General features: G+C 31.6%; 1 protein-coding gene across 13 annotated transcripts in view; it reads right to left on the reverse strand.

Moving 5' to 3' along the window:
• Positions 1–13,552, reverse strand: part of LOC148602297 (rho GTPase-activating protein 15-like) — a 52,473-nt gene that overhangs the window by 14,519 nt on the left and 24,402 nt on the right. For 7 of the 13 annotated variants that reach the window (XM_088553472.1, XM_088553470.1, XM_088553475.1 and 4 more), the window contains 4 exons: positions 10,750–10,986; positions 8,624–8,659; positions 3,790–3,848; positions 1,299–1,482 (listed from right to left, as the gene is read on the reverse strand). In XM_088553472.1, the coding sequence (XP_088409598.1) occupies positions 1,299–1,482; positions 3,790–3,848; positions 8,624–8,659; positions 10,750–10,986 (516 nt within the window). The remainder of the gene's footprint in view (positions 1–1,298; positions 1,483–3,789; positions 3,849–8,623; positions 8,660–10,749; positions 10,987–13,552) is intronic. The other 6 variants (XM_088553479.1, XM_088553476.1, XM_088553478.1 and 3 more) reach the window with 3 other exon arrangements.

The following is a 13,552-nucleotide window of genomic DNA, read 5'->3' on the forward strand; positions in this document are numbered from 1 at the left end:
ATATAAAACTCACTAAATCATTGTTCAATATGTAAACTAGATGTCTTTATCCATCTTCTACTATGAATGGTGGAAATGACAAAAACCATATGGGATGTAGTGTAACCAAGATAATTACAGGAAACTCTTCACATACATTGTACTAATTTAAATATACTTCCTATTTCCTGGATAAAAATTCCATAAACAAAGAATTCTATAGATGACAAAAATAACAAAAGGTTGTACTCAAACGATAACATTATGGCAATTTAAAATGGACTGGTACCACTTTCAATACAAGGTTTTTGTGTGGTTTAATAGCTCTCCAGGTATGATTTAACCCTAAACCTGTGTGATATTTTGGACACTGTCTTTCATGTTTGAAGATCTGTCATTGAGAGCAACCTTAATTGCGAAATTTTAACAGCTATTCAAACTTAAAAGGCTGTGTCAAAAAATTAAACAGGTGTTCACTGGTATTAAATAGAACCTATTAATGTAATGTAGGAATAAATTCTTCCTAGATTTGTATTGAGAGTGGTATCAGTTAAATTAAAATTGCTATAATAAATGTAAATTCTCACACAATGTTTTATTTATTTTGAAGGATCAAAAACCGAAAAAATCTTCTATGTAAAATTAGAGTTTAGTAATGATAATAAATAGCAGAAAGAAGCATTATAAAATCCCATTTTATGAAAAATTTTACACTTACAATTTTTTACGAAATTAACCACAGATTTGAAAACGCAATTTCATTGAAATGTGCTGCAAATGAACAAACAAATGCAAATAAGAAATCATTGAAATGGAATCCTTCTCTGTGGGTCCCATGGTGGCAACGAAGCCATATATATGAAATGGATTAAGGTGATTTACCCAAATGACAAATATCAGTAACCCTAATCAAAAGACAAAATTTACAGCCTGGCCAAGAGTTTATTACCAAAAAACATGGAGTTTGACCTTGAGGTCAAAGTTTAAGATCAAGGGTCACTTCCAATGGTACATGACACATTGTTTTTATGTAATCTAATCAGATGCCAAATATAAATTACTTTTCATGGTGGGGCTGAAATAACAGAGTACAATACAACTTTCTAAATTTCTATTGAAAATGTAAAATTTCCACTTATCAGTACAGATAAAATTAAAATGAATTATCTTCCTGATTCTGATAAGGAAAATGCCTATAAACCTTTCATACAACAAATACTTCTCTACAGGAGAACACACAAATAAACCTCTACACAGGAGAACACACAAATAAACCTCTACACGCAGGTTTCCATGACTACTGCTAACCACAAACTTACAACAACAACATTCCGTTTACTGGAAACATCTTTTGTTGCCTTGGTAATTTGACAACCTTGTAGCGGTACCATGAAGTCAGGTTTACCATAGGGTGAACCAGGAACACTTTTAGATGATTTCATGTCTTTGTAGAATACTAGATTTGATCCATGTAACTTGGCAAAACAATTCACCCAATTTTTTCTACAATGAGATAAAGAAACTAATTAAGTAACATTCTTTTTTAAAATCAAACAGAAGGTGATTCATGCATGTCAAAAAAAAACACCTAATTCAGTTTTATTTCTTGTTCAGAAACAGTTTCTAATCACATAATCAGTTTTAGTTTTTCACATGATTTCATGGAAAAACTTGTATCTTTTTTATTATGTAATAATAAATATTTTCCTATTCAAATCAATAGAAAACAAAGCATGCAATATATCCCGGTATTTGCATGCTAACTTTCATTCGTATCTGGAAAAATTCGGAGACGTTCCGAATACATTTTTAAATTTATTGCACTGTTGTCATCTGCTAAAAAAATGGCTGAAAGGGATATTGACAGGTTGTTATAAAAATGCCAATGACCTCTTTATATGGGTCAACATATTTCCGTGTTTAGTCACAGTTATTGTGATTCCATTTTTCTTTCAAATAATGCAAACAAAAAATGCATTCCTTTCAATTTTACTACAATTTATCAAACATTCATAAATTCATATTGCACTAGTTCATATATTTATTATGCATCATATTTGAACTAGTGCCATAAAACACATACAACATTGTCAAATGCATTATATCCAACAAATTAGTATAATGTTAACTGAAATATTTATTACTACAATGTATATAATAAAAGGGTTATCGCAAGCTCGTGCAATATAATATTCTGCTCAGGACAATATTCACCAGTATTCATGCAATAACCCTATAATACCATGATTCAACCCCTGCCTGATCCTTACAGAGCACTGAAACAGTATGACTACCCTGGATTTGACTTTTTATGAGTAACTCGGCCAGAGTTTCTAGAAAAGCAGAGGATGCTTAACCTACCAGTATACCTGGTCCATGCTCCTACCTTTTAGTGGAGTCCGAGTTGCTCATTTACTTTTGTTACTTTGTATGTATGATTTTAGTTACTATATGTTCTTTGTTGTGTGTGTCTGTTTTCCATGTCTGGTTTCTGTATTACATTCTTTTGATTTATGCTTGAATCTTGGTTCCCTTGATTACTCTTTTGCAATATAACCCACGATACACTCCTCCTCTTTTTCTATTGTTCAAATTTACATAGTCATGGAAAGACAATCAGAAAACAATCACCAGGGAAAGAGAGCTTTCTTCAATTAAATAAATATCCCTAAAATTGTTTGATGATATATAAAAGTTGACCAGAACATGATAAAAAAATGAATGAGCTGTTTTCCAACAAAATACAAACCATTCAAAAAGAAAATTTTCATGTACCTTAATACAGTTATACAGTTTATCATACCATATCTGGATGGATGGATGGACAGACAGCTGGCATATAAAACAAAAAATGTGAACAGACAAAAAACAGACATGGTAATTTCTATCTATCCCCAAGTTCATTTGTGGGGCAATACTTTTTTTCACCTATAGAGCTTTCAATCTGCCAGCATGTAAAGGGATGAATGGACAGTGGTATAGTACATCATAACTGGCAACAGCTGGGCATATATAAAAAGAATGCCCTACAGAGCACTAATCCATAAACATGTGGACAGATGGATAGACGGAGGGATACAAACACATATCCATCAAAAGATGAGCACATACAAATTGTTCTACACAGCTGTCAAAAATAACAACATGTGGACAGATGGACAGACAGAGGGACATCAACACACATCCAACAAAAAATGGGCACAAACACAATGCCCTACAAAGCTGTCAATCTAACTGAATGAGGACATATGGACAGATGGATACTAAAACACAGCTACCATATTATAGGCACATTAAATATGCCCTTACAGAGTGATTAATCTAAAATCATGTGGACTGATGGACAGACATAGGGAAATGAACACACAGTAACCAAAAGATGGGTACATAAAATTGCCCTACAGAGCTATCAGTCTAAAAGCATGAGGACAGATGGACAGACTGAGAGGTACCAACACACAGCCAACAAAACTGGGCAAATAAAAATTGCTGTACAGAGCAGTGAATCTACCAGTAATAGCATGAGGACAGATGGACAGACAGAGAGGTACCAACACACAGCAAACAAATTTGGGCAAATAAAAATTGCTGTAACAGAAGTGTCAATCTACCGGTAATAGCATGAGGACAAATGGACAGACAGAGGGATACCAACAAACAGCCACCAAAAGCTGGGCACATAAAAATTGCTGTACAGAACTGTCAATCTACCGACAATAGCATGAGCACAGACAGACAGATACAGAGATACCAAACACAGCCAACAAAAAGTGGGCAAATAAAAATTGCCCCACTGAGCTGTCAACTTACTTGACTTTCTTGTTTCCTTCCATGATTTTAGCTCTGTTGACAGTACCAGAAAATGGATCCTGAAAATAATTAGATAAAAAAACATAAAGCAGATGCAAATTTTTATAAAGGCAAAAAACAGGCATTTGCTCTCTTCACATACAGGAATAATGGCATCATATATTTTCGTATCTTTTTTCATGTGTTTAGAACCTACATGAGAAACAATATATAAATTTTATTTAGGAAAATAAGTTTACCACATCATGGTTCATATGTATTTCAATATGACTGGGAATAAAATAATTTTAATCAGTTTTCATACAAAAAAAAAATCATAAATTTTAAAACTGGTCCAAAAAAATTATGTTGAAATTTTTCCTGAGAGAACTTAAGTAGTACTCGAGCTAAGAATCATGCAAAATGTGATTCACGGTTGGAAAGCCTACATTTTTTGATATTTTGTTTACATTGTTATAGTAAATAATAAACAGAAATTAACATGTGGCTTTCCATATAACTCGTGCTCTTAGGAGACAAAAATTGTATAGAATGTACTGTAGAATTCAAAACTAAGAGCGATAACTCTGTAAATGACACTAAAATACAATAGATTCTGTTGGATTTTTAATGTGAATTACCTCCTAAGAGCAGACAGATTGGAATGAATGATTATACAGTTATAAAGATCCATCAAACAACTCAATAACAAAAATAAAAATATCGGGCTTAGTGTACAAAAGATGAAAAAGTCTAGGGTTCAGGTCTTGCCAAAAAAATTTTCAACTCCTGATATGTAGCCTTTTTTGGGTTGTATCACATATTACAGAATTTACATTGACTGCTACTTAATTATGGTATAAAATAAAATGGAAAGAAAAGTGAATGGTTTTATATTCTTCACTAGAAATTTACAATTTCTCTGAATTAAGCATGTCCTATCATCAAAATTTCTTTAATGAGTATCTCAGTAAATTAAATAGGAAATCCATGCTTAAATTGGTAATATTGAACTGAAGTGCATAAATCTAATGTGATAATTCCGCTTAAATTTGTCTAATCAAAATGGTCGGTGCAATATGATCAACTACAAAAGTTGACTAACTATCCTTCAAAATATGAACAAAATCCGCTCAGCATATTCCAAGGAGTTGCCTCCACAAAAGTAAGCAGATGGATGGATGGATACCAGTATTTCTATGTCCATTTCCACATAGGGGTTGGAATGAAACCTTGAAAGATTTTGTTATTGCATGTTTATTGGTTTTTATTTAAGTACCAGTCCATCTAAAATTCAGACACTGCCCATGATAAAGAGATTCATGGTGTAGAAAAACCCATGGATCAGATGATGCTTTTCAGTCTACATATGCTGTATTTTCATGTGACAATAGTCCTTTTTGTCTTTAGATTTGTACTTTTGAGAAAACTACACTTTAACTTCCCACTAAAATCAACTAAATCAAACCAAATAAAGAAAGATAACTCTTACAAAGTGCTAATTTCATGTACAATCTATATAAATTTTATCTCAAAAGCACAACAACCAAATGAAAAACTAAGACTGGTTATGTGATCTATAACGGTTTCTGAACAAGAAATAAAACTGAAATCGGTGGGTTTTTTGACATGCATAAATCACCTCCTGTCTGATTTTTATAAAGACTGATACTTAAGTGGCCACAAATTGAAACCTGTCCAAAAAAAAAAGTTGCATGTTGTGTACAAGTAGTTAATATTGGACAGCAACATATACTCCATCTATATATAGCCTCATATCAAATTTGAAACTGAGATAATTGCCATAGAATTTGGACAAACATAAAGACCAAACCAAGCTCATTGCATTAGTTAAGCAAATACAGTAAAATTTGTCTGTGTCACACATTACAATGCAAAGAATTGAACAAGACAAATCCATTTTTTTTTTTGTTTTGTTTTGTTTTGTTTTTTTTTTTTTATAAGATTTGGAATTTTCTAATTACTTAAGTACCATTCTAAGTAAGAATCAGGCAATGGGTGGCACATCAGTTTTTGCAATCAGGTCCTCCAATATATTCAATATATATATAGAAAACCACTGAAAAGCCATGAAAATTTTTCCTGAACATCTGTCACATAGATATTTTACTGCTTATATAGGGAAAAAGTGCAAAACAATTTTTCCGGCATTTTCCCAAAGTGTATTTAAACTAAATTTGACACATCAATATCTTAAAAGCAAACAAACTATATTTTACAAACCCTTTGATGGTTATTTCTGGAGTTTATGAGGTATAAATACTTGGATACTGCAATAAAATATCTGTGTCTTTTTTCCTTCATGAGCCACTCATCTTAAACTCATTTTGCTTGATTCTTAGGCAGAGAAGTACTTAAAAGTCTACTTCTCAGGATAATCAAAATTAAGTCTGAGAAACTTATTTTACCTGCATCAGCAACAGCATGTTAAGTATCTGCTCGTTTACTTTGGAGCCATAAGCAAATTTTACATGTGAAGAAAAGGGTGTGGGTAATTTCTGTGGTCAATAATTAATAAATTTAAGCATGATTACTAGGGGGGGGGGTCAAAAGATTTCATGTAAGGGGTGGGGAAAATGGAAATTAAGGCTGAGCAAAACTAGGTCAGAACATAATTTGGGGAAGGATGTACGAAAAATCATCAGTTCATGTGAAAATAATCATCTTTTCCCAATTTCAGAGAAGGGGAGGGGCATCCCACTCCCTGAGTTCAAAACTCAATACTATGTAATATAAATAAACAGGTGTAATGTACTGACCTACATTATATTGTCAAATCATCCAAATTTGTTGGAGCTGAACAAGATTATTTTATCACAGTACTACAAATTAACAGATTTGTTGTCTACTACTAGTAATAAAACAGGATATCCTAGTTTGTTTAATCTTTCAATTTATATATAGTAACAAACTGTCTTTTAAATTAACAAGTTGTAAACTTTTTAAAATTTGATATATAATTTGTTATAATATATTTTACATGTCCCCTTTTTTGTTTTTAGAAACCAACAAAGTCAAACTAAGGGTGCCTCATTACTTACATGGATTAAATAAAATAAAAAAAAAACACTTCCATCATTTTTCCTGGATTTGAAAAAAAAAAATATATATATATCACACTCTAAACTATCTTTAGGCATAAAAAAGTAAAAAAAAAGTACATTTCTCTCTCTCCATCATTGCTTACTATGAAAAAAATTGGACTGAGAACAAAGATACTTAGTTTGGGAGATTTAAAGTATTTTACCATACATTGTAAGGGAGGTAACTCAAACTGCCATAATTATCTCAAAGCAGCTATCACATGGATACAAGAGCGCAATTATTCACAATGCAATTTCCATATGGGGGGTCCTCACTACCACTTAAATCTAAAAATAGATCTGGGTGAAAGTTCTCTAATCTAACGCAATGTCACCCATATAGCTTTTAAATTTTGAAATAAAAACCACCACGTCATGCGGCGTTTTTGGCTGTAAATTCAAGTTCAAAAAGGGAGAATACTTTTTCAAACATCATTTTTCAGTAGCTACCCTAAGCCTTAAGTGCTCCATAAAATACACATATATGGGCTGCTAGCTTTCAAATTCGATACTTTTGGTTCCTTACTGTTCGTACAATTTTTTTCATGAAAATATCTTTTTTTATTATCCACCAATCGTGAATGTTTCTGTATTTTCCACTGGGCTGCATGTTGGAGTAAAGATCTGGCTGAATACTGAGGAGACATAATTGCGCTATTGTAACCACATGCATTGCTTAGATTTAATCAGTTTGGTAACTGTGTTATCACTCTTGATTTATTATGAACAGATTTCTCAGCTTCATAATCATGCAGGTGCATGTGACTCATGCTAATACGCCTCAAGTGCCTTCATATTGGGCACTCAAGTCATAAAAAGTGACATCATGTAGAAGAATTGAAAACTAGAAATACAACAAAAAAGCCAACACAGATGGTACACCCTGCTTCATATGGAGTTCAAAGTTCAGTGGTGAATATGTATGCTTACTAACCTCCCTTGCCTTCAAGTAATAATCATATTCTTCCATGCATATCTACACATGATATCCAATCTTCCTATAAAATTTCATAAAAGTTCCTTGAGCAGTTTAACTAGTGTTTGTGCTTACAAGAAAAATGCACAGACAAATGGACAGACAGGCATGGTGAATTCCTATATGCCTTCCAAACTTGGGGGATGCAAGCTTTTAATAGCAATAGCAACTGTAATGCAGACCTGTAAGTTTGACAATAGATACTTTATATGTAAACACAATATGAAAATGAAATAAATGAATTTATATAAAAGGGAAATAACTCCCCATCCATAAAGGTCTCACTAACCACTTCCGGGTCAAATGGCCACCCCCCTATGTAGTACCAAAAACACACTGAACCTAGACATATGCATTGTAAGTGCATTATTTGTGTTTATTATGATTAAAAGTAGTCAAAATAAAGCTGAGAATGTGTACTTTAAAATCATATACATAAATAACTACTAAAGTGTATGAATATTGTTTACATGTGTGAGTAATTTGCCTCCATGCTGTCAGTTAGCAGAACAGGTAAAAATGTGGATTTTCAGTATTATTTATTCAAGTAAATTTTGTGAAGAATTTCTACTATCATCGTACCTTTAGCATAATGATTTTGGAAGCCTTATTTTCCAAGCTTCGCAACGGTATGCAACTTTAAGATGTCATTTGTCCTGGGAATTCACAGTGAGACTTTGAAAATTACTTTTTTAACATGTAAAGTAATGGAAACGTTAGAAGTGGTTAGTGAGACCAAAGCATAAGGAAGATAACAAGCAAACTATGCACTAACCTGCGTAGGTGTGAATGTAGATTTCTCCACGTTTTCCTATAATAATATATCATGCATGTCAGTATACAATCTTGATGCTTGTCAGTTTAAATATCTGTATATAAGGGATCATGGGTAATTTTTGGATATATATCTAATTATACTAATAACACCAGCTGTGAAGATCAAGACAGAAATAGACAGAGCCTCAATCTTGTAAGATGCCAACCCTGTCATGAACTTTAAAGTTGGTGTTGTTCTACAGCAGGTGATTTAACAACACTGAGAAAGCAAAAAAATATAATTTGAAATATGAAAAATTCTGATTTTGTATTTACTAATTGATAAAATATTTTTTAAAAAGTTGAAAATAAGTTTGGTTTAATACATATTCAGGAAACATCGTAACTTCTATACGTTATAACAAATCCATCGTTTTCAAACTACTTCTCAAAAGTCTGCAGATAAATCTTACAGAAACTGTTCCGTAGTTTGTTTGTTTTTTTTAAAAAAGCTAATTTTTTTTACTTTCCCACTGATAGGCAAGTATTGGATAAAAGATTTATGAAAAATGTAAAAATCCAAAATATACCCATTATTTTTTTCAAATGCGGTTAGGTGTAATATTGTAAGCAAGCTATTATAAATATCTGAAGCTATTGTGGTATTTATGATGCTTTTAACTTGAGTAAAATAGCATCACTGACTCTAAAATGCTTTCAAAGCTTAAGGAATACTTTGTTTATATTTGTAAATATATTGATGTATAAAAACTGAACTAGTGTGCCCTTCATAAACAATTTGTGAAGAAAGAGAATTAAAAATATATACTGAGGTATATGGCTATTAAATATGTTTATATATTTATTGACAAATTCTTTATTATTGTTTACTCATTTCTCAAACACTAATAAAAACTGTAACATTAACTTGAAAAGCTTGGATCAAACACATATTCAAAACATGCAACTAAACCATGTACACCAGGAAGTGCTAACAGATATACATATAAATGCAATATATATATAGTGACATGCATCAATACAAACAATAAAGCAAAGCATTGGCCAGAAATTTTAACCCAAAGAGCTTGGAAGCATGCTTTATAAAAGGCAAGGAAAGTGACAGTTTGCTTGTTATTGCTGCAAATAAAAAGCTGACAAGTGATAAAAAAGCATAATCTTTGATGTACAGTACTAGTTGAGTGGACATTTCCACTTACCACAGTGGTGGACAATTAACACATAGTACTACTCAGGTGGACATGATCGCCTCCATTTACCATTGTAAAGTTTTTGACAAAATGACAAATTCAAATTGTCCACAATATTAAAACAATATGCCATTTGAGTACAATTTTATTAAAAAAAAAATTAATAAATAAATAAAAAAAAAAAAAAAAGATGAGAGAAACGTCATACAATGACAAAAAACTTAAAAGTGATATGATTTTTCAAAATATGACCACTATCTATCAGTGAAATTGAAAAAATCCACTTGAACCTCTGACCCCCTTGCCTCCATACAGATTAATGGTTGGTACCTTAGGAGAATTTTAATTATGAAACTTTGTTTTGACAATATCTGTAAAATGGCTCAAAACTATTTACAAGTAATTCATTTTGATTAGAAATCATGACTTTAAAATCCAAATGTATTTCTGTTTTTTTCTTTTTCATACTTTTTTCTTTTAGTATTAAATAAGGTTTTAAGGATACATGACCAAAAAAAAAGTTACTGTAATAAGTTTATTGAATGTTTTGATAACATTAAAGTCCCATTAACAATAATAATGATTTTATGGTTGATTTAACCAGGAAGTTTGGGGCAAAACTACATAATTTCAGAAATCAGCTTTATAATCTATAATATAATGTCTTTTTTTTTCTATTCATGATAAATAAATCATTTTTACATTCATATTCAACAGTTTATAAATACTGGTAATTCAAAATGTGTAAGTAAATTTTGTGGGTACTAGTCATGCAAGCTCTAAAAATCAATTAGCTAAGAGGGGGGGGGGGGTAATAATTAAAACTAATAAAGGGAGGTAATCGTGTAAAACTGTTAAAGGGTGGACAACAAATATTAACTAAAAGGAGGGAATACTATAAAACTAATCAAGGGAGATAACTCTTGACACTTACAGCACCAGCCTGTGTATTGAGATTGTTTGGAAGCGTCTGTGCACGAGGCGGAGGGCTTGTCGGAAAGTGAGGAGGATGCTGAAAATTAATGCTACTTTCTATAAACATTGATCTGGCCTTCACCCCTCGCCCAATCTGTGGTGACCTAAGAGGTGACTTGGAACGTGTTGATGATGGACTTGCCTGCGGGCTGGGCAACTCCTGTACAATGTCTCCATTTGATTGCCTGTTGTTAATCTGAAGATTAAGACAGTTAAATGTTAGTAATACAGAGACCTAGTTATAGTTGACAAAAAATAATAATTTAAGTCCACTTTGATGTGTCGATAAAAATATCAGCAACCTTCATTGTAACATCAAAAACAAAAAAGAATAACAGCAGTTTTAAGTACCATTCTGTGTAAGTATAAGGCAATGGGTGGCACATCATATTTCTAAATTTGGTCTTTTTTGCCTCAAATATATTCAATACATCTAGAAAATAACAGAACAGCTATTCAAATTATCATGAAGCATCTGTGACATAGATATTTTTTGATTGCTTATATAAGAAAAAAGTGCCAGAATATTTTCCCACCATTTTTCCAAAGTGCATTTCAACTAAGTTTGACCTATCAATACATGTATTTTAAAAAGGCAAATTTTACAAACACTTTGATGGTTATTTCTGGAGGTTATCCGGTATAAATACTTGGTTAATGCAATAAACTCTCTGTATTTTTTTCCCTCATGTGCTACACTTTATACACATTTTGCCTGATTCTTAGAACGAGAAGTACTTAAAGTCTGAGCAGAAAATATGACAGTGATTCTGATAGGGCCAGATGTGTTACCCTGTCAAGATGTTCAAAACTGGCATTTTTCTGTTTACCAGAAACATCAGTCAATTTGACTAAATGCTGTCATTGGAAAATTTTTCTATATTTTACACTATCACAGCTGTAGCCTGAGATAGAAAAAAAAATCAGGCAGTAACAATAGCAGAAAAAATTGATGAAAAAGTTGCTGATAAATCTATAATTTTCTTGAATTGATAAATTTTATCTGTTTTATAATTTAAACTGGAAGGCCTCAAATGACTTAAAAATAAGGTATCCTCAGAATTTTATATTTTTTCAAATTATAACACAGAAGGATTTTATCAATGATAATCTATACTACCAAAAAATTCTTAATAAAATTTATTTTCTACCAAGTGGACCAAATTATATTGAGTTAGAACTCACATGCAGTAAAAATAACAACCCAAAATAATAATACAGTAAAATAACATGTAGATAAGTACAGGCTGACCTAAGAATCATGCAGAGGGAGATATAAGCATATATTTTTCTCGAATTTCTTAATAGCATATGAGAACCAATATGAAGTAGAATGGGAAAAGGAAAAAAAACTATGACCTGTGGGCATTAATTGGGATTAAAAATTTGAGAACAAGTCCTTTTTAATGATCTTCAGAATTGAACATTATCAGCTAAAATATGAAAAATTCAAAAGATTTCAAACAAACAAATTTGACCAGTTTACTTACTTGTCAACACAATTCTCATACCATAAAAGAAACTTTTTTAAAGATTTTATGTTTAAAAAGTTCAAACAAATTTTCAAGGTAAAATCTTTTTCGTGTGCATGAACCTTAGGTGAACCTGTATTAAAAATTCACTGGTGTATAATATGTAGTCTTTAAATAGAGATTATATCTTACATCATTTGTTAAAAAGAAAACAGGAGAGAAATCTAACACTGGAATATATCATTGAACTTAGTACAACTGTGAAGTAAAAGAAAAACAGGAAAACATTGGGAAATATCTTGAAGAAAAATGTCTATGAATTGCAGAAAGACTGTGTAGACCTATGAATGTAAAGTAGGGGAAAATAGAGAAAAAAATGAAAATTCAAAGGCTGAATTAATTACAAGTAGCAATGCAATCACACTTAATTTTTAGTATTCTGAAAAACTAAAACAAAAACTGTGAACAGAACTTCACTCTTTTAGGATTGAAGAGATATATCATAGAACAAGAATTTATTTTTATAGGTTTTCCTTGAATTTTATTCCCACATTTACACATACATTACAGCTCAGAATATGTTGCGATTTCCACTTGCCGTGGGGCACATGATATGCAAGCTTTAACTGTCTTGTAATAGTAGGATTTCAATCATTGTGCAGGAAAATATCAGTGAAAATAGTTTTATGTAAAGAAGTATCTTATATCTGAGGGAAACCCAACATTGATACTGAACAAAACTGTTATTTCATGAATTCACGATTGATTGATTGTTGGGGTTTAATGCCTGAGCAGCAATATTTCAGCTATATTCAGGCGAGAATTCAAGAATCTATAAACTGACTTTTTTCAATAAATAATGTAATTTGGTACCCACAAATACGAGTACTTTCACAGTAACATACACATATTTTTGGGCTACATCTAGTTCATTGGTTTTGAAACATAAAAAAGAAAACTAACAGAAAAGAGGAGGGAGCTGGTTGTAAACAGATAAACATTTCATTGAGAAATTTTTACAGTGCATACAATAATTATGTTCAGGAGACAGAGTCAGTTTTCCATCATTTAAATAACTTCTTTCAGTAATTTACAGGACAATGTAGATAAAGATGTTAAATTGTATCTGACAATGTAATAGACGTGGATAGAAAGTTTAGTCTCTCTCTAAATGATTTGTGATCAATTACCCAAACAACTGAAAATGACCAATGAAAATTGGTGAAGTGAGTCTAGATTCCCCTTTAAATTAAAACCCATTAAAACAAGAAATCAGTGATCAATAGCTCA

This window comes from Perna viridis, chromosome 11, assembly GCF_037379345.1.
Source record: "Perna viridis isolate PV_CMFRI_1.1 ecotype Kerala chromosome 11, ASM3737934v1, whole genome shotgun sequence".
NCBI classification, from domain to species: domain Eukaryota; kingdom Metazoa; phylum Mollusca; class Bivalvia; order Mytilida; family Mytilidae; genus Perna; species Perna viridis.